General features: G+C 39.6%; 2 protein-coding genes across 2 annotated transcripts; one reads left to right on the top strand and one right to left on the bottom strand.

Annotated features, from left to right (window-relative positions):
* Positions 1-22213, bottom strand: LOC131459897 (C-type lectin domain family 18 member A-like). The gene is made up of 12 exons (XM_058630036.1): positions 21831-22213; positions 12722-12813; positions 8713-8949; positions 8524-8621; positions 7034-7155; positions 5898-6005; positions 5557-5649; positions 4196-4302; positions 3944-4073; positions 3731-3827; positions 2940-3031; positions 1-109 (listed from the first exon to the last, which is right to left on the bottom strand). The coding sequence occupies exons 1-12, from the start codon at positions 21868-21870 to the stop codon at positions 72-74; spliced, it is 1254 nt and encodes a 417-aa protein (XP_058486019.1). The 5' UTR covers positions 21871-22213; the 3' UTR covers positions 1-71.
* Positions 17294-25791, top strand: LOC131459896 (fibulin-7-like). The gene is made up of 8 exons (XM_058630035.1): positions 17294-17457; positions 20769-20928; positions 20999-21169; positions 21552-21677; positions 23343-23516; positions 23608-23745; positions 24423-24558; positions 24692-25791. The coding sequence occupies exons 1-8, from the start codon at positions 17389-17391 to the stop codon at positions 25053-25055; spliced, it is 1338 nt and encodes a 445-aa protein (XP_058486018.1). The 5' UTR covers positions 17294-17388; the 3' UTR covers positions 25056-25791.
* The last annotated feature ends 171 nt before the right edge of the window (positions 25792-25962 follow it).

Here is a 25962-nt window from a genome sequence, read left to right as displayed (position 1 = left end):
TGAATGAATATCTGAATGTGCAGTTTATACAGTAAAGTATGGTGATCCATTTACTCGGGTGTACAGTTCCATTAGCTGCCATTATGCCATCGGGCAATGTGCTCTGCAGCTGTGAAAGACACACACACACACACACACATTAAAATAAATGCATATATTTCAAGTACAAAAACACACAGAAAAAAAAAAAACTGTCAGTAACTGGTTTTACATGCACACACACACACACACCCCTTAGAAACCTTGGCCCTAAACATAACCAGTTCCTCAGAGATGGGGTTCTGCCTCATTGGGACCATGTTTTGGTCTAAATGATTAGGGTTTAAACCAGAAAAGATCCAAAAGAGTTCACAAATGTAAGTGTACACACAGACACACACACTGAAGCATATTAAAAATGGATAAGTGTCTCCCTCTTAGGCTGTTTGATATCCACTTACCATTTTATTACCAATTAACATGACATAATAATGAAGTGTAGAAATGACTCCCCACACCACAAGACTTTGAACAATCATAGCACAGTTTGGTTTCCACGACTTCAGAGGATATTGCATTGACTTACTTTCATTTCCTGGAGACTTACTCTTATAATTACTACTGGCCTAATCCTAAACCTGACCCTAACCCTAACCCCAGCCTAACTTTAAAACATGACTTCACCTTAAAATGTAGTCATTTACACAATGATTTAGGTCCTCACAACATAAGGAATGCCATGTACACACACACTCTTACTGGCTAAGAGCTGTGTGCACATACTGTATCGCTTTAGTGAAAAGGAAAGAAGTGCCTTTAGTATCTGTGTGTTTGAAATGTTTTCAGAAGACGAAGAAATGGACGTGCATGTCCTTGCTCATCTGCAGGCAGCGAGCGTCGATCCAAAAAAGTGTTTAGCAACCTGCAGATGAGACTCGCTAATCAGCAACTTTGAAGAGATCCTGCCAACTGTGGCTTTAAACTGTCCTCGAAAACCATGTTGTAAAAATGTCACATCATCCACATTTGGAGCCAATCAGTCAAACAGCTGTGATCAATACCAGAGTGGGCAAAACTAAATATGTGCTGCCATCTCATTCCACCTCGATCAATGTAAGTGGTGTGTATGTGTTTGTCTAAACACTGTGAGCCTTTGTGGGGCCGATGTATATTGATCGTTCACAGGCCCTTGATGACTCTGAGTGCCATTGATTTAGACTGAGTGCATGTTTAAGTGTGTGGGCAGGATCACGCAGGGATTTCAGTGTTGCATTCACATCATTATTAAACACACTGGATTAACGGCTTTCACTTGATAATGCAGTGAGGCTGTGAAATATTCATGAATGGACACAAACGATCACAGGTGTAAGATGGTAATAATCTTAACGTGAAGCCAACTTTGTATTTAAATACAAGGAAAAACAGTTTTTCTAAAATGTTAAGTGTCAGCACTGCTGTTTTGGGTTCACCTGGGTTTTGAAAGGATCAGACGAAGGAGCTGGCAAAGTAGTGAGTAGGTGAATCTCACTGTTAAAAGTCAGATTTTAGTCAGACTAAGACAATAATTCGGACATTAGTCTGACTAAAATCGGGTTAGTCTTCTTGGACTAACATACCTGGATAATTCATAGTCCAATTACTTTGACCCGGAAGTAGAAGGAGACGACGTATAAACTGCATACGGCGGGGGCGTCTTTCTTTGGACAATACGACAACCACAAGAGCCATGTTCGATCTAATAATTTGTATCACGATTACAAAAGGTACGAAACATACAGAACTACAACACGATCCATCTCACCGTCCATCTCGCCATTCGCTGTTTGTTTTTCAAACGTTCTAACTTATAACGAGATACAGTCAGAGTCAGACATACATGGCCAATCACTCCATTTTCTCCTCTGTATACACAGACTCACCAAGAAAGAAAATCAAGGATCTCAAACTCAAATGACATTGGGGCCACAGATAATCTAGTCTGGCCAGTAGGGGGCCATGAAAAAATATTGGTATGATAGATATTTGTCAGAATTTCAAAATAAAGTATCTGTGTTGGTTTGGAATGATATATAGTTAACAATAAAAAAACAAAAACATAAACCATACAGATATAACTTGATATTAATTGGTGGGCCACATGAAATCAATCGGAGGGCCCGCGGACCGTGAGTTTGAGACCTCTGATAAGTGGGCTTGTTTTCCCATAGACATACAAACTGATTTCAAGTGTGTTTCCACCACAGAAACAGATATAAGGACTTTATCAGGAACTACCAACGCAGCAATAAGGACATTCTGGGTTGTTTTTTTTAAATCCCTTGCAGTTCTGAAAGTTGTCCTCCAGCATTTCATTTCAGCCGGTCAATCTCTACAACAGCTTGTACAATCTCTTCACGTTAGAAATCTATCCATTTGATCGACTTGAATCGCCTGCATGTTCACTGTCGCTGTCATTTTTGCTTTGTGTTGTCACACGTTGACCTTGACGTTTTATTTGTCCCGACAGTTTGATCATGATCTGATCATTTTCCAACACTTTATAATAACATAATTAGAAATCTCTGTTAGCGCTGTTGCTTCATTGATCAGCTGATCACAGGAGCCGACAGGAACATGAATTTAACGAGTATGTGTGAGTGAGCGCATGTGCGTGTGTTTACAGGACACAGTGCCACCCACCATGACAGCCATAGAATGAATGAAATTATATAATTTAATAATTCCTACTGAATATTGTGAGTCAAATGAATGAATGAATGAATGAATGAATAAATAGTCTTTTATACAACTGCCACCTGGTGGACTGGAGTGGGACAGTGTGGCAGTTATGGCTCATTACCCTCCAGTAAATTGAAGTATAGAAACATTTGTAGGTCAACAAGGTGACTGAGTAGCATTAGGACCTCTTAGCAGACCCACTGGATCACACTGGGTGGTCAGCTCTATGTAAGTCTCACCGTGTTGGCAGATGTATCTGTTCTTTGTCTTACAGCGCTGGTCATTCCAGCTGAAGGCATTGGACGCCTGTAGCTCCACACAGTTTCCAAATCTGGACAGACAAAGAGATGTTTAAGTTTTTTCATGGTTCTCAAACTGTGGTACGTGTACCACTACTGGTTACACAAGCTTCCTCTGGTGGTACTTGGAGGAAGAATTTAGAAATACTGATCTACTGTATATACTAGGGAGTGGAGCTGAACATTATTTTAAATAAATTAAATAATAATAATAATAATTAGAGTCACCTAATCGCTCACTCTATCTTAATCTAATGTCACTAGACTAGTGTGTGAAGTATATGTGAGGAAGAGGAGGATGATGAGAGAGCAAATTATTTTATGTGAAAAGTCTGAAGCCGACTTTGCTCGGCCTATTAAACCACTGTATTTTAACCTTGGTGATAATGGTGTTACTTCAAGAGCTGGTGGTATAAAAAGGTTGAGAATCACTGTACTAGAGGATGATGTCATTGTAAATGCTTTTTAAAAATGGATTTAATTATCCAGAGGCAAGAGACCAAACTTTCTTTTGTATTATTTCTTGCAGTATTTTGTTTAACATGTAGTTATTATACAATATAATTGTTAAACTTAAAACAAACAACAACCTTGAGGTTCCCTCTGAGAAATAAATGTTTTTAATTCCAGGTGATTTGTGTTCTGTTTGTTTAGCTCCACTGCACTCAGTCGTCTCTGTTTCTTGTGTACTCTGCAGTATAGCTATGCGTTTTGGAAAATGTGTCTCTTACCCTTGGTTGTCAGGTTGCCCAAAGGCAAAACTGCTGAATCTAGGGATTCCTCCCGTGTCCCAGCGAAATGAGTCTTTCAGCGGCTTATACGACAGACCTGCAGAGCAAACACATAGCCGTTGTATCACCGCGGCATCTCTGCAGCACTGATCGGATGATTGTGTTCAGTGGTAGAGAATACTGTATTTGGATGACCAAGATGAAAGATCGTACCAATCCAGTAATTCTGTGTCTCAAAGTCGGTGTTGGAGACCTCATTTTTTGTCTCCAGTTGACTGAGATAAAATGCCAGTATGTCCTGTACCTTCTGATTGTGGATCTGAGCGAGAATACCTCCTTGTTCCTGGTGGTTTGAACAAATAAAACAGTTACAGTAAGAGCACAATGAAAGGGTTTGATGTGATTATTTACACGATGCACAGCTTGTCTCAATGTCTTGGTAGGAAGCAAACACCCATTTCTTACCTGACAGTGCATTTTAGCTCCATAGTAGGTATCAGCCTCTGAAGACACAGTGAAGCATTCTCCATCTATCGTCACATCACAGCTGTGGAGGGGAAACTGCACTTTTGCTATTGGGAAACAAGCAGCCAAAATATCCACATCTTTGGTCCAGCTCTGTGAACACTCTCAAAAGGGATAGTTCAGGTTTTTTGATGTGTGCACCTAGAACCAGCACTAGACAGTCACGCTTGCTCTCATTAAAAACATGGCTGCCATAAAATACAAAAAAATAAAAATAGATTTCAGTTATTTTACAAAAAGCTCAGCTAATAAAACCTACACCTGCTTAAATCAACGATATCTGAGGAATATATCACCACTTTATCTTACCAGTAGGTACATTGATTGTTATTGTTCTGAGACTGGTTGGCAAAAGCAACACAAAACATTCCTCAAACAACCACTTTCCTCAAAATTTTGATGAAATTGCATCAGCAAAGGCATCTAAAAAAAGCTACCAGATCATTATACCGTGCAAACAAAAAGCTGGGATACAAAGGCTCGATCGAGCATAAGTGAATCCGATATTTACAGCTACTTGATTGACTCCTCAGGATTCTGCACACAGAAGAGTCTGAAAGTCCTTGGATGGGTACAAGTACTATATTTACGAGACCACAGAGGAATCGCCTGCATTATGAAAACAAAGGTGACACCATTAAAGGGTGTCGGGATAAGCCACACGAACCCTGTGTCTGCCTGAATAAGAAACAGGGATTTGTCAACAGCCCTCACTGTAACTGCAAGGCAAATGGGCAAATATGTTGTTGACAAATGATGATCTTCAATCAGTATAGCTTGTACGCTTGCAGCCACATTGTCTTTTCTGTGTGTGGAACCTTTTTTGTTTTTGACTGGAAACTGAAGTTTGTTTGCTCTGTAATTTGCTCACTCCCTGCACCCAAGTCCACAAAGAAAATCTGACATTTTACACCACAGGACACAGGAACTGTTCACCCATCAGACCTTAAGCGACACAATTTTGCCAAACAAGGCAGAAGTAGGCCAACAACTCCCATATCAGTCTTTCCTCTATGGAATTAGATGCAAGAGACTAAGTGGTTCCAAACAATCCAGTTAGAAAAAGGTTGAAGTATAACAGCAAGATATAGATAGCATACATGTTCTATCAAGGCTGGCAGTCATGTTTTCAATCAGAGCAAACATGCTTGTCTTATAATAGCTCTTGGTGTGGGAGACCGGTAGAGAGCCAGCAGAGGTCATGCATTGCCCAGGCAGCACCAACCAAAGTCTCTGTGTGCTTTTCAGAATTGAGGGCAAATTGCTGACATAATATATGAAAACACAAGCGATGTACTGACCTGTGCACTCAGCACCACCATAGCCCACATCACACAAACACGAGCATTCTTCTTCTTTAAAGTGTCCGTGTACACATCGCACACTGCACCGCACTGAAAGACAGACAGATACAGATATCCCTCGGTCCACTGAGTAAAATGTAGGTGAAATTATTTTCATTTGATAGAAAATCACCCGATTGTATGTCTGGAGCTGGGCCAGCTCTACAAATGTGGACCACCACATTATACCACATTTCACAACATTTTACACACTGTACCGCTAATGAGGCGTGATTACAATGTGGTTAATCTTATAATACTGCTACTGTACCACTGATACTGATATTGAAGTGTCATACCCTGGCAGAAGCGTCCGGTGAAGCCTGCATCACACTTGCATTTACAGGATGAGACATTAAGATGCCCGTGATGACCACAGCTCATACGGCATGGATTCCTTGGAATTTCTGAAAATGTGCAAGCAGACACACAGTAAGACACATTAGCACACATACAATGGCACAAATCACTTTCACTGTTACTGCAGCAGAAGTAATTTTTTTTTTGCTGAGTGATATCTCTGTTCTGCACTCCTCTCATCACATGAACAAGGACAGACATATTAATTTAATATGCGACACATGACAACTGTTTTATTGCATTTTGCATTACAGGTTTGGTGTTGCAATCATTCCACCAAAAATGGCATGTAGTTTTTAGTGAAGCACCTGCTCTCTTTCTGAACTGCCCCGTGATTGGCCTCAACCTCCGATAATGCTACAGAATTGGCAAAAATAATAGAGCCTGTAGAGGTGCAGAAGTGTCACTATCGCTCTCTCAGATCATTTGACTTAATTAGGCTGAAAGGTTATTATGGAAATACTGATTAATAGTGCCAAAAAAAAAATCTGTACCTTTAAATGGCCTATTTCAAAATCAAACATATTCCATGTGGGCATCCGCAGTCTTTGTGTCAGAGGATTTAATGTAATAAAAAGCTAAAGCTGATAAAATTGCACATGACATTGAGGTTATATGCATAAAAATGACAGGGAGGGTCATCACTACAGCAGCTGTCACAGAAAAACTGAAACCCCCTATTTTGTCCTTCCAAAACAATACGGCTTTGAACTGAGTGTGTATGAAAAATCTGTAAAATCAGTCTATCCATTTTCTCTCAAATCATTAAATTTGGAAACAAAGTGATCCCAGAAACAATGAAACGCTTACAGCAGGGACTAATTTCATCAATTGAGGAAAGAAAGAAGTAACCGATTTAGGAAAGAGTCATAATAATCTCCTCTAATGGAGAACAGTGATGCCAAATTAAGGGAAATGCAAACCATAAACCAGGTTTTCAACCAAGTACCTCCTTCCTGTGAGGCACCAATGGTAACCCCTGTCAGCATCGTGTCACCCTTGTGAACGTCCAGTGGTATAAATAAATATACTCCTGCAGAAACCTACAATATATACAGTTTACATGTTGTCTTACCACACAATCCACCAACATGATCCCACAGTCTATAACAGCCAGACATGGACGAGGTGCAGAGAGAGCAGTACACACCCTGCTTGTACGGCGTCACCAGTCGACCGTTCGCCTCCCAGTTACCACTGCATCGACACAAATATACAGCATACAGGACGGTGCAAAAACCTCCCTGGCCTCGTTCAGACCAGGTAATAACATCCATACTGAGAGATGCAATCACAAGCGGACAACATTAAGTCACACCTGGCTTTATAATGCATCCTGTATGTGTCTCCTGTGACCACTAACGTTGTTGAAATATTAAATCAGATTTGAACGTTACCAGAACTATCATGTGGCGATCAATGTTAATACTGTAGCGGCTGAAAATAAGTGTAAAAATGTTGTGACTCAGCTGAGGAGGTGGACTCTTAAGCTGTCTGAGGACTGATTGCTTTCACAACCTATGAATGTGGGTTTTTAATGATTGGATCAGAATCCACATTCAAGACAATTCTGTTCACTTGTAATCAGATCACTCAAGACGGATGTTTATACCGGGTCTGAGCGAGGTCTTGGAGAGACACACCTGATCTCTTGCAGTGGCAGATAGGCATTAAACATAATACGGTCAAAATACATTAAGAATTCTCCAAACAGAACAAGGTGCGACAATAATAACATTTGATGTGTTTATGCAGATCATCTTTCTCAACACAGAGACCTCCTGCGAGGCAGTATCAGTACTGAGCGGATGATTGTGGTGTAATTATGTCAACACAAATCATAATTCCGTGGATATTAACCCTGAGAACACAGAGCATTTCAGCTGCTTTTTTCCATGACAGTTAAAACGTAGAGTATATATAGAGACTATAAGAATGTGCTCTATATATATATATATATGTATATATATATATATATATATATATATATATATATATATATATATATATATATATATATATATATATATATATATATATATATATAAGCCTAACCCTAACCCTGTTCACACACGTACGCACGCACACACACATATACATATGACCTGATGAACTATATAAACACACCTGAGCAAAGTTACTAAAAATGTTTGCAAAATCTGGAAAAATACGTCACAGTTCAAAATTCACTTGGCTCATTTCTATGAACAAAAAGAAGAGAAAAAACAGTCTATTTAGTGACTTCTGCACAATTATTGCTACTTTATATCACTACTAAAAATGTGATATCAAATTAATCATAACTTTGACTCAACAACACTTTTTTAAAGTTTTTAAAGCCTGAATATATATAATCACACACATCCAGGATGGGTGCACCTGCAGCACAGATCCGTGTAAAACTAACTCTCTTTATTCAAGTACGTGAAACCTCTTATGCGAGTATTTGTGAGTTTGATGGCAGATTAAAAAGTCTGTAAAACTGAGAATCAATCTGCTTAATCTATGCATTTCTGAGATGGATTTAATGTTTTCATTTGAGGTAAAAGTGTGTGTAAGTGTTACCCAGGGTAATATGCACAGACATGTATCTCCCAGAGGTTTCCTTCTTTCAGACACAGCTGGTTGGCACAGCCTATGTGACTTGAAGTGGCCCACACCAGCTAAAATAACACAGGGATTACATCATACATACATGATGTTGATATACAGTTGTTTATGAATGCGAGACATTTTAAATCCGCTTGTGAATACCTGTGTATAATGTTGACAGGTGGCGTTCTGTCTGCACTGCCCACTCGAGTAGACGAAATCCTTTCCCTCCTCAAACCAAGAGTCAATGACATCGGAAAAGGAGGCGACGCCATGAGGATTGAGTCGACTGTTCCAGCCGATGTGAGTGAAGGTGGAGGAGTTCAGCTGATGAGAGCGGTCGGTGTGACAGGACGTTGCCCACTCCTTTGCAAGTGAGGCCAACTGCTCATCCCACTCCTTAAGATAGAGAGACAATAACATTATTGATTGAATACTGGTATCTGTCATTTTCAACAATAACTGTAAACTGAGGTTAACTAGACATACACAGTAAATTCTTTTGTTGTTAATTTAACACTAAAATACTAAATTTTGAAACAAATTCACGTAATTTTAATAGTAAACTAAAACTAACTTAAATAAAACTAACTAAAATTGTTAAATTTAGCATTTGGTCCTAATCTGATCTGGTGTTAAATTGACTCTTACTTTAACACTTTTAACAAGTAAAGTAGTAGCTAAACAGCACTAATATCAGCAGAAGTTGCAATCTTTTTCAGGTACAGCTCTTACATGCAGTCGTATAACTTTTATGATCCACATTATGGCTATACATAATGAATTAATTAAATGAAGAGTAGGGCGATGTTTACATTTCAGTCCAAGTAGTTCAGGTCTATTTCTATGTTGGTGCTCAAAAGATTAGCACAGTGGTCAGACTCTTAAGGGGTGGATAGAAATAGAAAAAAACATACAATAATCAAGGACTTTTCTAACAGAGAAAGGAAATAAAAAGGTGGGTTCATTAACCCCACGCAGACGGGAACTGGGCTTAGACAACCAAAAAGAAAAGAGCATGGAAACCTGCTTGAGATTATATGGCGATAATAATCTGCACACAGCAAAGGATATAAGGCAGGGGTCTCAAACTCAAATGACCTGGGGGCCACAGAGGATGTGGTCTGGTCAGGAGGGGGCCAGTCAAGTGAAAAAATAGTCAAACATTGTGAGAAAAAGCTTCTCTTCAGTATGGGCGGGTGACATGATCTCAAAATTATACAACAATATTCCATCATGGTATTGCAATGACAACAGTTGGGACGCTGTGTGTCACAGAATTTCAAAATAAAAGTGTTTGTTTTGACATGGAACAATTTATACAAAATGAATCTATTAATTAAAACAAACTTACAGAAATAACTCTTTATAACTTGATTTCAATTGGAAGGCTATGTCCTTATATCATAGGGCTCATACTTGTTACACAAGTTTGAGACCGCTGATATAAGGACATATAAAAGAGTGCACACTCCTGGATAAAAAATGTTGCTACTGGAGTACGCAGCCCCTCAGTGGGTTTATACACACCTGCAACTCTCTGTGGACATAAAACCTGATAAGTATGACCCCAACCTTAATGCAGTTATCACAGTGGAAACGCAAGCCAGAGGAACATTATCCAGTCCTTACTGTGGTGAGCTGAACTGCACTGGTATCACTTAGAGGAAATGCAGGTATCTACTCCCCTTACTTAAAAAAAATAAATAAATGAGAATTGGTTCTCAATTGACTTACCTGGTTATATAAAGGTCAAATAAATACAATAAAATGAATAAAATTAACACTCACAATCTGTCAGGTCATCACACGTCCTTTACCCGACACAAAAAACTATAAATATGAGTTTGATGGAGTGGTATAGCAAGTCAAAGGGTCACATCACACTTGCTGAATGTGCTGGAAATCTCAATATTCATGTTTGGTTGGGGTTAATCTGATCCCACTCTGCACTAAACAGTCCACTTAAATCCTCTCCTTATCTTCCATCTATTGCTCTGCCATACAGATACAGTCTGTACTGTATCTGCAAAGCTGTGCACGAGATTAGGACCAGGAGGTAATGATTGATTTTATGAAATTCACAATACATAAGGTATTTTTTTTACAAAACAGTACAAACTGTCATTTTGTCACAGATTACATCCTCAAAGCCACCTGCACAGACTCCCACCACATTCTTCCACTGCTCCTCAGCCTCAGAGAACTGCTCTCCACTGATAAGGCAGTAATGAGAAAAAGAGGACGTGGATAATCATTCTGCATTCACAGCTGTGGTATTACAGGTAATTTCCCTGCGAAAACCCTCAGAAGAAGCTTTGTTGAGCTGAAGGGCCACATTAAAGAGCTTAACTGATAAAAATAAAGAAAAGGCTCAAGGCTTCGGCTGTGTTTGTGAATACGCACCCCCCCCCACCACCACCCTATATAGAAATGAACCAGTAAGCATTAAATTATTATAATATGGTCCTTTGGGCTTTGCTTGGACAAAATTGCAATATAATTTAGAGAGAAATGATTGTCGTCCATTTCTCGCCCACTGCCTTGTCTGCATGTTTTCTTTGAACTCTTGAGGGTAGGAAACATTACGGAGTCACAGTATATGAAAATCACAATCCCTTCAGAGATTCCTCATTATCAATCGTCACTAAATGTAAGCTGTGTGACATAACAGAGCAGAGGGGATAAATAAGCCTCCTTTACATCGTACATTACACACTTGTCAGTTTCAATTTCATGCGGCTCACCACGTGTCATCAAGTTATCATAAAATGGGCATCGTTTCTGTCTGTTTGTGTTATTTCAGGATTCATCTTGCACCATATATATGCTATTTATTGTGGACTATATAGTTTCATATCAATCCCAATACTTTTAATTGGACATACTGTGAAAGATCATGAATAACATAACTGATATTATGAAAAAATATTGTGATACTGAAAGCACTTTTTTCATTCCACTGGCCCCCTTTGGACCAGACTAAACATCCAACGGCCCCTGGGTAATTTGAGTTTGAATAGACAGTGATCAGCATACTCCCTTAGATTAGAATAGAATCTGTATTATCATTGTACAATGACGTTAAATGCAACATTTTTCAGTGCAAGAATAATCATACAAAGGTTTAAAAAAAAGAAAAAGGAAAGAAACGTGAGAATTCTAACCATTTACATATGCTTTGATGGGAACAGGTGTAAACAGGTCTACAGCATGTTTTCTCTGCTGTAACTGTCCACATCCAAACAATAGGTAAATTGTGATTTTGGTTCTCTCATCATTCTCTCCAGACAGGCAGTGTGCTGAACGCCATTTATTGTAACACTTGACAACGCTGCGTAATCACCTCATAAACGTCTTCAAGACAATCTTAAAACTACCCCTTTAATATATTAAAAAGGATAGTTCTGTAACCACTCAGAAAGTTAATTGTAGAGTTTCATTTTAGTACAGTGAAGTACAAAAACAAAAATTGAGGGACATCGTGCTTGAAACCTGTATTTTCTTGAATGGCCATAAGGGAGCGCCACCACTGGTTCCTGCAAAGAAAACTCAGCAGTTCTTGTCTATACACAGTGTATATGTTAGAAAATAGTGGCTGAGAACATATGGAAAAAAAACATGTGAGAATTATGGAGTCTCAGAGCAGAGAATTAAGTTGAATTTTACATGATTTAATTTTTCCTGTGGGGTGACAAAGTAAGAAGTGATATTTTTTATCACTTTACAGGGAAATTAAGTTTCAGCTAAAGTTTCCCTGAGGAGTTTATGACTCAATCACTTGTTTAACAACTTCTTCTTTGCCATTCACATAGAAATAACACAACTGGAGATGATCTGGATTTAAATGCTTTGACACGTTTTAATGCTTGTTCATAAACAATTTATGGGTATAGTGTTTACAACACAGACAAATATCCTCCACTATAGTCTATAATATGGACTGGTGACCTGTCCAGGGTGTACCTATGTCCCCCACAACCCTCACATGGAGGATTAAGCAGTGGAAGATGGATGGATAGTCTATAATGGCATCAATAACTTTTATACAAAAAGGTAAGAGTGAGCTGCATAGTGAGCTTCAGCTTAAATTATTTAAACAATAGCCTTCACTATCAATATATATTCAAACACGTGCACAAAAGAAACAGACAAAAAAGGGGCAACAAACCATTTTTCGCATGTTAGCTGCCGTGGGTTTGACTCGGCTGCGAAGTCTATTGTGCTGAGCAACAATCTGCAAAAACTCCTTCACCCCGAGCCCTGGAAGAAAACATTGAATTTACTATTTCACATTTAACTCAAGGGTCACTTCAGTTCAACACAACACTTATGAGTGAGCAAGTGAGAAGTTTTAGGATTAAAATGAATGCTATAGCTTATTCTTTATTCTAAATGAACCCAATGTGATTAGCAGTTGTCACAAAGTGCTGGTGACATTATTTCCTTCATGCTGTGAATTAGTGGTCTGGCACATCATCTCATATCTTGGGGAAAAGTTGGTGTGTGGCCAAGCTTCCTTGCTGAATTATTGATCAATCAGTGACAACCATACTGCATGTTGCCTACCCTAGCTTTAATAGATCTGAGCATATGTCAAGATTCAGCACTTGAGTGGATGCTCATGTAATTCCACCATGTGTTTCTCAAAATACCATCACGAAGGTAATTTGTTTAGTTGATGCCACACTTGTGCAGCACTGCAGACGCTGGTGCTTTGCCAGATGAAAATGGCAGCTCAGAAAAGCCACTTTGAGTTTTCTGCATAAAAGGACTGACAACATAAAAGGAAGGAACATGATTTCAAAAACAATTCTATTAAAATATTGTTCCACAGAGAAGCATCACCTCGTGTTTCCCAGTCACATTGTACTCTAGTCTAAAATGACATAGAAATTAAGTTCATCCTGACACGGTTTACCAGAGGTGGAGGCCTTCGTCTGCAGGTCTGCAGGTGCGTCTCTGATCATCTGGTTTGCAAGGATAAAGGGGTCCAATAGCAATAAAACCACAAACACGTCCCAAAACTGGAAAGCTGTGACCGAGCCCATGGTGAACCCGTGCAGTTTCTCCTCAACAATGACCAGCACTCACTCTCCTAGTTATCCCACCCATGTGCTCTTCTTCTTCTCCACCTCCTCCTCCTCCTCTGCCCTCTTTTCAGCTTTTTCCTCAGTCAGCAGCTCAAACCACATGTAGATTCACCATCTTGTTTTTGTTTCATTTTATTAAGCTCTATATGTTATTCAATTGGATTTCTATGTAATACACATAGCAAAATGTATTCATAATCTACTATATTCACACATACAATCATTCTCTTGGTCTCTTCTAAAAGTAAAAACATGGGAAGTGTAAAAGGTATATCAAAATTTTGCATTGTAAGAACAAAAATATTTGGTGTAAAAGTCTAATATTTAGAATTTGGCAAATCTAAAAGTATGTAAAGCACAACATGTCACCTGTTTGAGATCTTCCATAGTCATGGATTAAAAAAAATACATAAATATACTTAAAAACTTGAGATAAGACATTAATTGTCATTTGTATAACGTGTAAAAATAAGTAATAATAAGTAGTAACTGATAAGTGACTTACCTCATGTTTCTGTTTAGAAGGGGGATTCACTAATTACAACACGGAAAAAGGACTATCCCTGACCGCCACAACAACTCCAAATAAACCATGATGGTTGGATTATGTAAACAGTTATCAGCAATTACAGTTAATAAAGAAGAACTAATGTTGTTTAAAAAAAACACTGTTGTTTAGATCAGGGTTTGTCTGGTTCTCAGGAGCCACTGCCCTTCCTGCTCCAACACACCTGATTCAAATAAACAGGTCGTTATCAGGCTTGTGCAGTGTTTGCTAACGAGCTGATCATTTGAATCAGGTGTGTGGGAGCAGGGATGCATCTAAAATATTCAGGGCAGTGGGTCCCCAGGACCAGGATTGAAATGCTTACTCTGCCAGCTTCTTTCTAAACAAAACAATAAAAAAATTGCATAAATTCAGTCAATTATTCATGCAGGAGAAGCAACACAGTTTAAAAACCCTGATTTTAAAAAGCAAACTATTCTGTGCCTACATACACAGTAAGTTATTGGAAGTAATGAGAGTGTTACATGTACTGTTTAAGAGTCTAAGAGCCTGTGGGTAAAAGCTATTTTTCATATTTATTTCGGTCTTAAATCATTTTTTTATCAGAATCAGGCACTGAACGTTCAAGATTAATGCCAAAGAGATGGTCAGTTTTAAATCATTTCATCATGATGAAACATCCATTTTCATCGTTTTGTTAAAGCTACAGTGACTCAAGCTAACTTTACAGAGTTGTCTATTTTTGTTATAATTTTCGGATCATTTCATGTTGGACCAGTTGTATTTTAAGAGCAATTATATATTTTTAAATGTGAAATTTAAAATCTGCAAAGCCTCTGTAATCCGTCTCTGACAGCAGATGTTAGTCAGACACTGAGGACAGAAACGTCCCTATTAGTCATCTCTTTTCTCGTTCGCTGATCCGAGAAGCAAGAAGAGAGGTGCACTCTGACAATAGGTTGAGGATGAGTGTTCCTCACTGTTAAATGAGGCCGGGCAAAGTTTGTTTTTAGAATTCGAGGAGGTGACTCACTGGAGATGAAGCTGTACTGCTGATGAGAAGTGCAGGCCATTTTCATGCCGATGTGAATGTGATTCTTTGGTTGAGCACAACATGAGGTAGCAGAGCATGAAATGGTACAAAATGACCTGACAGGTTTGAATGTTCAGAGATAAGACATGGGGCAGTGTTATGTGTCATGTCACTGTGTAAAGACACCAGTGAGCGCTGTGTCAGCACCATTAATCATGCTCCACACACTATGGGGTGATTCAGTGTCTGGACACGACTGCTGTGAGTGTTTTTTTTGCACAGAGGACTCCACACCCCAGGCTGCCCAGTTATCTCTTATCTCTTTGGTTCTGCAGCATACGACTGAGCTGTGAGCGCGGTCTGCTCTCAGTCTCACAAAGCAACCCACGGAGATGATTCCTCACGCAAATCCAACAAACCACTGTGAGCTCCGTCCTGTTTGGGACTGGACTACTTTAATTCCAACTGCAGTGGCATCAACTGCATTCATCGAGGACAAAAGTCCACCTACCTGTCAACATTTTCCATAAAGACAGGATCTATAGCACTTCACTCTGACAATGGCTCTGCAATGCATGAGGGTTGTTATCCGCTTTGGCTTCGATTGGCATCAGTGGGATTGTACACTGGTTCTTTCTTTGTCTGCCTTGTATTTGGCAGAGATGCACCATTTCTGGTTGCTACAAGACATATTCATTTTAGCATAGCCAATAGCATTAATGTTTGCAAAGATCCTTATGCCACTTTTGTACTATACAGTTCGAGCATGAATTGGCTTGACTCGAATCTACTCGTTTTTTTGCTTTTCCATTAGCGATAACACTTGGTACCTGCTCTGTTGAGGTTCCAAGTGAGCTGAGCCAATACTAAAATGTGAAGTCGACAGACTTCGGACAGGAGTGTAGAGAGTGTCTGAAAGAGTCGTGCGCACAACAAGAATCTAACTATTCAATGCCGAACTGCAGATCAGATAAAAGACTTAAAAATCCTGAAAACATGCGTAATCTCCAAGATTAACCAAAGAAATTTCTAAAATATTCAATATATAACAGAGGAGTTTGGTGTATTTAGTGACAGCACTGCTGAAAGTCGGAGATCATGAGCCGAATCACAACCCACTCAGCCATATTTTAGTTCAGTGATTGTGTGAGTCTGTGCTCCAGTCATGCAGGAAGTACTGAATTAATCCTTCTGACTGATTCTAATGATTCAGTACACTGAAAACAACTGCTTTGCTCGTCACTAGTTTGTGTGTCTGCGTCGCATATAAAACAACATCACGGCACTTTCATGCAGCCATCGATCAGATCATCTAAACTAGTGGTTTTCCAACTTTTTATACCAAGTACCACCAGAGGAAGCTTTGGTGGTATGTGCACCACAGTTTGAGAACCATGGATCTAAATGATTGATTTAAAGGACTGTAGTAAAATATGCAAAATAGTAACCACTGTAACAGTATCACTGTGTTTGTTGTCATTCAATGTTTTGCTTCTTTGACTCATTTCAGCTCTGGAACTGCAACAGCTACCTACGCTGCAACCTAAGATGGAAAATTAGTCCAAAGAAAGAATCAGACAATAAATGCAGAGCAGAGCATTTCAAAAACTGAGATTGCCTCCAAGTATCTGCTGCATGTGAAAGCACCTGCATCTGTTCATGCTTATTTGCTGCGGGGGTCTCAGAGCAGACATCCCAAAACATAAGTGTTCAAGAACCTGTTTTATAGCTATTGCTTATTTAAAATAAACATCTTACAACAGACTTAAATATCTTACAATAATGCCAGGGAGACTTAAAAAAAAACAGATGTCAAACAATAACAGCAGGTATAAATAGAGTACTTTTTTTGCATCTGTATAACTCATAAAGTGCTTACGTTCCCTTCAGACAGACTAATATTGTGTGCCGTTTTTCACATTCTGAAGTAATACTGTTTCCTTCAATGCCCTTCTCTGTGTATAATCAAAAAGCTGCTTTTATATAGGGTTTATAATGTGGTCACATTTTTCTTACAGTCTCCTTCCCTGATTGGCTCCTCAAAGGTAAACCCAGCATTTCTCCACAGTTTGCTTCTCCAGCTCTTCCACTGCCAGCTGTGTGCTTTTCCTCTCACCTGGAGTCTGTGCTCACACCAAGTGCCGCACTGTCCACATTTGACGACTGGTCATAGACAGAACACCAGATTGGTTTTAAGAGGAAACATGTTTGTTCCGGCTGCAGTCGTCATCACCTTTGTGTGTTTCTGCTCCTTCCAGGCAACATTTGGACAGGTAGGTGCAAGCAGTGTGCTTCGAATTATAATTCAATAACAGTAATTATTGTATTATATTTTTGCTTCAGTAACAATATAACACAAGTTTACTATATATCGGTGTAATTGATGTATATTTTACCTCTGATGTGTGAAAGGTTTCTTTGTTTTGTTTTGTTTTATTCTGCTGATGAAGATCTCTCCAACTTTCACTCAAAAGGCAATAATGATAATAATAGTAATAATAGTAAAGACATTTTTTATTATGATAACCTTGGCCCTACTTTGGCTTCTATGTGAGGTTTTAAAAAGGAAATGAAATACATTCAAAGACAGCTCTCTTTAGTTGAATGATGCATCAATGAGTTACATTAGTTGCATTATGCAGAGATCAAACACGATCACCGTGAATACCCTCCTCCTTGCTCGGCATCACGATAGGCCTCACTTTCCATGCAAACTGATTTACTCTATGAATACCCTCAATGTGCCTGTGTTGTGTTTTTACTGCACAAAGCTGCACCTCCTGTGTGAATGACTCTTTTAGCGACGGGACTGTGGTATGTGCGCACACATATCAGCCAATTTAATCGGTGCAATAATCCTTATAATACCCAGAACTAACAATTTAGCATACAATAATTAAGTGTATTGTATTTGTGTACATATATGTACAATAAGCAGTTAGAATATGTTGTCATTCTTTGGGCAGAACATGTTCAGAGACACGTTTATTCATTTGTAAATTGAGAGAAGATTTTAACTGCTTTGAACATGAAGGACCTTGGAGGTGTGAATACCTTATTCTTCAATCAGGCAAGGGGAGGAAAGAAAAACAGTTTTTTTGACCTTGATATTTCTTATTCAATTTCTTTCTTCATTCTGGTATTTTTGTTAGGAGATTTTGTGAAAAAATGAACTTTGCCAGTGGTCCTGTGGATTATCTTGTGAGGATTGTAACAAAAGGAATGGAGGCTTCATTCAATGGAAACTAACACCTACACTGTGTGGGAGACTGGAGAAATAAGCACATAGATGCAATATATACATATAGCAATTGTGACAAACTAACAAAAAGCTAGCTTGGTGACCAGCGCATCGCCACGGTCCACAGTAACTGCTCAATAATCACTGTAAGGGTTGTATATGTGTCTGCACTTTAGATTCAATAGCACTGTGCTGTAATCCTGAGCTCCTGTGCTGCCCACCACCTATGCTTACATCACCCTGTTACCACTGTGCCATGTGAAATATCACCTAGCGCAGGCAAAAAGACTCCTTTGATTATTTCACTGCAAACACCATCCACGCCCCTGACTGACTGAAGTCTCTCCAAACCCCATGTTTGGTCCAAATATTGACTCTTCTTACATAACTCCTGCTGGTACAAAACAGGAATTGGTGGTCTGAAAACATGCTTGAGGGGACGGGACGGAGTGACTCTGTCGAATTGAAGAGACTCATTTTGGGGTGGACTTGGATAGAAAACAAGTCACTGACAGCCCGACCCTCTTCCACACCTTTAGGTTCACAGAGAGGCAAGTTGTTACACAGGTGATGTTTATGTCTGACCCCAAAACCAATAACTGGACCACATCATAAAGAGCAAGTGATTACCCGTAATGCAACAAAGGTAACTTTTGCTAAAACAAATCATGGCAGTTACAGTATATACTTTTTTCTACACGTCCATAGGGTCACACAACCTAAAACTGCACCTGAATAATAGTTGTTTTTGTGTCCATACCCTAGTTAGAGAGTCAGTTTTGAGAGGTTCCTGCCTGCAAATACTTTGCATGTATTTATTCTCTGTGTAACAGCCCAGCCTCTGTACCGTGCATGATAAGTGAATTTCTCTAGCAATATTTATTTGTACCGGTGATTTTATTGAAGCGGAAAGTTTAATTTTCAAGAAAGATCTGATTCAAGTTTCAGTTAAATAAGACACAAATAAATCATGAAGTGACAAGAGCAAAATGGGGTTTTATGTAAATAAACAAATACCCATTTTGCAAAAATCGGATGTTCCTTCAGCTCTGCTGCTGTGGTGTACTCCAGGTTGATGGGGCAGAGTATGAAAAGGCCTTTTTACCTAATTCTGTGCAGACTGAGGGGGATGTAGAGTGTGATAGAGCTCTGGCTGGAAGTGCAGGTTGTGCCTGTGCTGCCTCTGTGACATGTAAATGGATAGATGGAGGCAGCAGGCCAAGAATGGATTTTTAAATAAAGGTGTACCAGTGCAAAGTAGTACATGGTTACGGATGACCAACTGCAGAAGAAATACAGAGTACAGTGATGGGTGAAAGGTTTACAACCAGCTACAAATCTCACTCATTCATTAACCCTGTTATGTGCAGTGCAGTGGTGCTGATGTCTGAAACAACCAAGACCTCATTCTGTAATGGACTTTTAAATATGAGCATATACTTGAGGATTGATGTAGGTAAAATCTAATGTGTATGTTTGTATGTTCAGATTTTTTTTTTTTGATAATCATGGACCAAGAAGAAACTGTACATACAAGTGTAAATCTTTTCCAAAAAGCTATAACAGAGAGTACTCCCTGATCAATAAAGTATTTCTGATTCTGATTACCACAGAAAACTGTGAGGTAGAAGTTCATTTTCACAGAAAGACCGTAAAGATCGGATGAATCTTGTAAAGGGTCCGTATTTATGGCGCTTCTCTGGTCTTGATGACCGCTCAGTTTTGCTATTCACCCATTCACACCCATCCATAGAGCTTCAAAATGAAGTGCCTTTTCTACCTATCATGCACTCAGCCTGAACTGATGACCCACTCTACCACTGAGCACAACCACGGCTCAATATACATCAATATTTAGGGCTTATAGCCCTTTTCATGTCAACATATGCATATTTTTAACTTGATTGAGCCAGAAACAAGTTTTCAAGTGAGAAAACTATGCATATTTCAGTATCTATATATAAACACTATGTACGAGTGCAAAAAACTCTTGCTGAGCTCTCTCCACTAAACAAATGCCATGCAGTCTGAAATTTACTCTTCTTCTATTTCTTTTTCCGTCTCTCTTTGTCTTCACCTTCTGTGTTCTTCCATCAACAGAATTCCTTTCTTCTTATGAGGTTGAGTTTGGGTTTTTTTAGCTGTTCCACCATCTGTCATTTCTATCTCTGGGGATACATAAATACATAGCTACCAGGAGAATGCTGTTGTTGTGTTGTGACTACATCATGAGTGACACTCTTGTCACACAGTACACAACACACATTCAGTTTTCAACATCATAATAACGTGTCATCATAATGACATGTTAAAAAACAATGTCTCTTTCACCCTCTGTTTCAGGACTGCCGCAGCAGGCAGGAAATACAAGGCTCTCTGAAGCAGGTCCAGAAGCTCCTCTCAGCCCATGAAGCCTCCTATTTACAGAGTCTACGCAACCTGAAGAAGAAAATAAACTCACTGCAGAGCAACGCAGGGAAGCAGACAACAAAAGCTGCCAACAGTGAGAAAACTTCTTGAGAACATTAAAATATCCTTTTGTGTTCTTTTGACAAATTCAACTTTCCCAACAGGTACCTGCGCAAAACTGGACGCACCCAGCAATGGAAGGAAACTTGGCAAGTCCCACAGTGTGAGCCACGAGGTCCACTTTCTGTGTGACCCTGGCTATGAACTGGTGGGGTCAGAGAGCAGGGTTTGTCAGGAAAGCCTGACATGGAGTGGACAGCAGCCGACCTGCCGAGGTGAGAAAATGGCCTCACTGTGATTCTCACAGGTTCCAAATCTCTTTACCTTTTCTCCCTGACCGTCATTCATCGTGTTATCTTTCCCACTGATCGCTTTACCAACTTAACCAGCGTTTTTATGTTGAGTTATAGTTCATATATGACCCATGATCACATTTCCTCTCCATGTACTTCGCTTATTGAATCCTGAGACGTGAGACATTCCAACCTCAATATCCACTGACAGCTTGCTCCCTTTGAAATAATTACTCCAAAAGCCCTCATCCTCTCTCTATGATATCATATCATGTTGTCTTACCTCAAACAAATACTTGGTAGCATGTGCAGGGTTCAAATAACAGCATTATAACCCTTCTATCCTGTCTGTCTTCCCCCGCAGACATCAATGAGTGTGTGTCCTCTCCATGCCTGAACGGTGGGACATGTGTGGATGAGGTGAACCAGTTCTCTTGTCTCTGTGCCAAAGGCTGGACTGGAGCTACTTGTCAGAGCACTGTACCAACATGTAGGGATTACGTCGCCAGACTACACACACACCTGATACAGTTTCACTTCACTGTCTTACTGTCCACCAGAGTAGCGTCCCAAAGGCCGGTGGGTAGGAAAACCAGGAGGAGAGCAGTTAATACTGTAGATGGAACAGAGTCAGAGGACTTACATAGTGAATGGTCTCCATCCTCTGGGTCTGGGAGTTCCATCACTTCCTTCTCACCCAGCTAGCACCTTTCACCCCAGATGCTCACTTACCCACAATGAGGCATCAGAGAATTTGGATCTGCAAGACACAAAGGATAGATGCACATTTCTCAGTTCTGTCTCTCAGTGGTTCTGCTTCCAGGTTTCCCATCTCCTCACTGGGGGATGTGGCTGAGGACACTGAGGCTGTACAAAGTTCAGTTGTAGCAGACCAAAGTCTGGTTCTTTGGTTCACATTAAAGGTCTTGGACTGCATTCACACCAAATCCAAAAGAGCTGCACCAGGGGTACAACAATCCAAGGTTCAGTTCAACCGGACTAAACTAGTCCGGATGAACTGAACGGACGAAAGCATGTGACTGCAGACACAAATAGTTGCAATACATTTCTAGTAGGAGACACACATTAAAAATAGTTATTTCACACCCAACACTTCCTCAGAGCAGTATAATAGTACTTGGACACAGACTCAAGCATTTGAATGAATTTAGACACAAAACTTGAAGGTCAAGACTCTTTTTGTCAGTTTTTGTAATAGACCAGAGTTCATGGATACATGATATGGTAGTATGGCTGTATTAATGCTGTAACTCCTCACAGAGACATACAGAAGATTGTCTTGCAATTCGACTCAGGTAGTTGGGAATCCACTTGACTCAGACTCTAACAATGGGGACTCAAGGCTCAAATTGGACTCAAGGTTTAGTGACTCAACTTAAACATTTCTTCAGAGCAACTTTTCTAAAGTCTAATATCCAAATTCTCTTCTGAAGGAGATTAGTTTGGCACACAAGCTTGTGTTACATACCACAGAGTGGGTTTTATTGAATTCCAGCCACAACTTCAGGACAGTGACGGCAGAGAGGCTGTGTGGCTGGTGAAGCTGATGTGCAAACAGTGACTGAGAATATCTGCACTTTAGTTGGATTTTCTCTGATTATTTCACATTTTTATTCAAACAACCATTTTTTTTTTGGAGACAGAATTCATTTACACTTTATAAGCAACCATGACTCACTGTAGACTCACTCAGTCTAATAATTCCTATTGAATGCTAGTTTAAAGAGCTTCAAAGCTTTGCGGATAAGGATGCCTGGTGACAATAAGCATCTGCATGTGTCAGAGGCCCCGGCTAAAGAGAGCTTGGGGCCCCTACATTACATTGAACAGAAGCAGGCAAGTGGCATCATTAAGTGGTCTGAAAACACAATGCATTGTGGTCTCCTTCACATAACTGTCCATAACATTTAAGGAGCTTCTCACACAATTATGGACCACTGCTCCATCAGTTGCCTATTTTTCCTACCCTGTTGCAGCGCTATGAGTGCCTAAAAGACATTACACTAAAAAATAATGACAATATATAGAGCTTTAATGACTGTGTTATTGCACTGAATATATTACAGGAGCTAACAAAAGCATTGTCTCCTATTTCTTGTCTTCACCTTTCTCCTTTACCATCTTCCTTCCTCAGTCTTTGTTACCATGACCAACACCTCTGCAGCCACCTCTGCTGCTGCTACCTTGCCAGCTGCCACCACTGGGCCCTTTGTCCGTCCATCACGTTGCAGTATAGTGCAGGGGACGACCCACTGCACCTGCGAGGCAGGATACACCATCTCTGGAAGGGACAGCAACACCTGCACTGGCACGACTAATACCTGCCCTGCACCTAAAACACATTCACACATTTATGTTTCCACATTGGATGCTTACTATGTTTGTGCTGCCCATTTTAGATATAGATGAATGTGAGCTGTTCCATAATGAGCAGGCTGGGAGACTGTGTTTACATGCTTGTATTAACACTCCCGGGGGCTACCGCTGCTCCTGTCCTGTCGGATATAATGTGACCCGTGATGGACGCAGCTGTAAAGGTTCGCTCACATTTTCTTTTTTCTTTCACTTTTAATGTCAATATTCTATAGTAAACCCCTGACAGTATTTCTAGGAAAGTAAATAAATATATAAATGCCTAAAAGGATAGTTTGAGAATTTTACGCATGATTGTATGGCGCACTTAGTCAGTGTATGACATACAGGTGACTGCACTCTGCGAACTCCCTGTGCTAAAAAGCAGGGGGATGCATGTGGATTTATAAAGATTTTATGAAAGACAAACCTTATAAAATCTATGTACACTATCTGAAGAATGCGTTTACCAGAAAACTTTGTAAACTAGTCTCTCCATTAATTTTTTAAGTGTTTCAATGCTTTCAAATGCATTTAACGACGTAATACAAACCTGGAGACACTTGGATAGTGTATTATTATTATTATCAGTATTGTGTATACTATTATTGGACTTGTCACACTATGTATGTTTATTATATTAGAATTGGTATGCATATATATATATATATATATGCATACCAATTGGTATGTATATATATATATATATATATATATATATATATATGTATATTCTGAAATATCCATTTAACTTCAAAAAACACTATGCTCTTCCAAAAGTGTCAAAGATATCCCAGCCTACATGAGTGTTTAAATGAACCTCTGACACTTAACCTCTTACTGTGTTGTGGTTTTGTCACAGACATTGATGAGTGTGCGACCAGACAAAACAACTGCACTAAGGACCACATGTGCATTAATACATATGGCAGTTTCCAGTGTGTCAGTGTGGACTGCCCCAAAATCCCTAATGCTACATACGTCAAGACGTCGCCTATGTGAGTCTTTTACATTTTCTTCTACTTTCCAAAGATCAGGGTGATTTCTCGCAGTATATGGTATATTTAATACCATCATTCTGACACTTTACCTCATGCACTAGTTGTTTTCACTTGTTTGTCTTTTGTCCAGGCGCTGTGAACGCAACCCCTGTCCTGTGGACAACAAGGCGTGTACTCAGACACCAAATTCCTTCTCCTACCATTACATGGCCCTTGTGTCCAACCTGTCAGCCCCTCGCGTCATGTTCAGGGTCTCAGCGCTGCGTCCAATGGGCGAAACGCTTCGCTTCTCCCTGCTCGGGGGAAGGTTAGCCAGGCGCCATTTCACAGTCCAGCGTTCAGACCGTCTGACAGGTCAGCTAATGCTGGTGAGCCCCATACAAGGCCCAACAACTGTGGAGGCAGAGGTGGAGATGAGTGAGGTGGAGAAACGTGTCCAGCTGGGAAAGTACATCACCAAAATCACAATGTTTGTTTCCCAGTACGAGTTCTAGAAAAGACGCAAAGGAAGTCTGGCCTTATATTTAGCGATGGACATTTGGTCATGGATGTCTGATGGTGACCATAGTTAAACTCAGCTGTACAGCTGCTGAAGGACATGCTGCAGACAGAATATGATTTCTACTGATGCGCTGGTATTAAAGCTGGGGTATTTGATTAGTGAGTCTCATCTCCTGGTTGTTTAATTCTAATATTTTGGGATCAAGGCTCTCTGTACTGAGCCCATACCACCACATAAGCCTGAACAAACAAATGCATCTTATACGTAACGGATGACCCACGAAAATCTCAACATATCTGAAATATTCTGCTTATACTGAAATGTGTTTTATTTTATTTATTATCAGAATCCCTTCTTTGTTTTTAAGTAAGTAAGTGGGCAAGTGTGGTGGCCCCCTGCATGGTGCTGTTCTGGTGATTGTGTTGACACATGATGATTTCTTTAATATAATTATACTCAAAAGTTGTGAGAAAATTATTGACCAATAGTGCCAATATGAGGTTACTTACCCTAACTTTAAACCAAAGGGAAACAATTCAAATGGATGAACTACGTTTGGTTGATTTCTGTATAAGAACAAGGATAGAAATAACATGACATGAGGTGTTAACTGATAAAAGTAAAATGTATCAGGTATATTATGTATTTATGTATGCAGTGGACATGTATCTGTCCTACTAATTGTATTGTGGTCTCGATCCATTTTCTATTGCACTTATTAAACACCATGTAAACCACAAAAACTGTATGTGGACTCACTTTTACTTTGACACATGGGTTGACTATATTCATACAACTTTGTGCCAAAAAAACGTTCTGTCTGTGACCTGAGGAACACCTTTACAAAAGCTTGTTAACCACTCAAGGTTTTGTCTGACTTTTAACTGTTGTGGCTTGTT

This window comes from Solea solea, chromosome 5, assembly GCF_958295425.1.
Source record: "Solea solea chromosome 5, fSolSol10.1, whole genome shotgun sequence".
Classification (NCBI taxonomy): domain Eukaryota; kingdom Metazoa; phylum Chordata; class Actinopteri; order Pleuronectiformes; family Soleidae; genus Solea; species Solea solea.
This window is presented reverse-complemented; position numbering and strand designations above follow the sequence as displayed.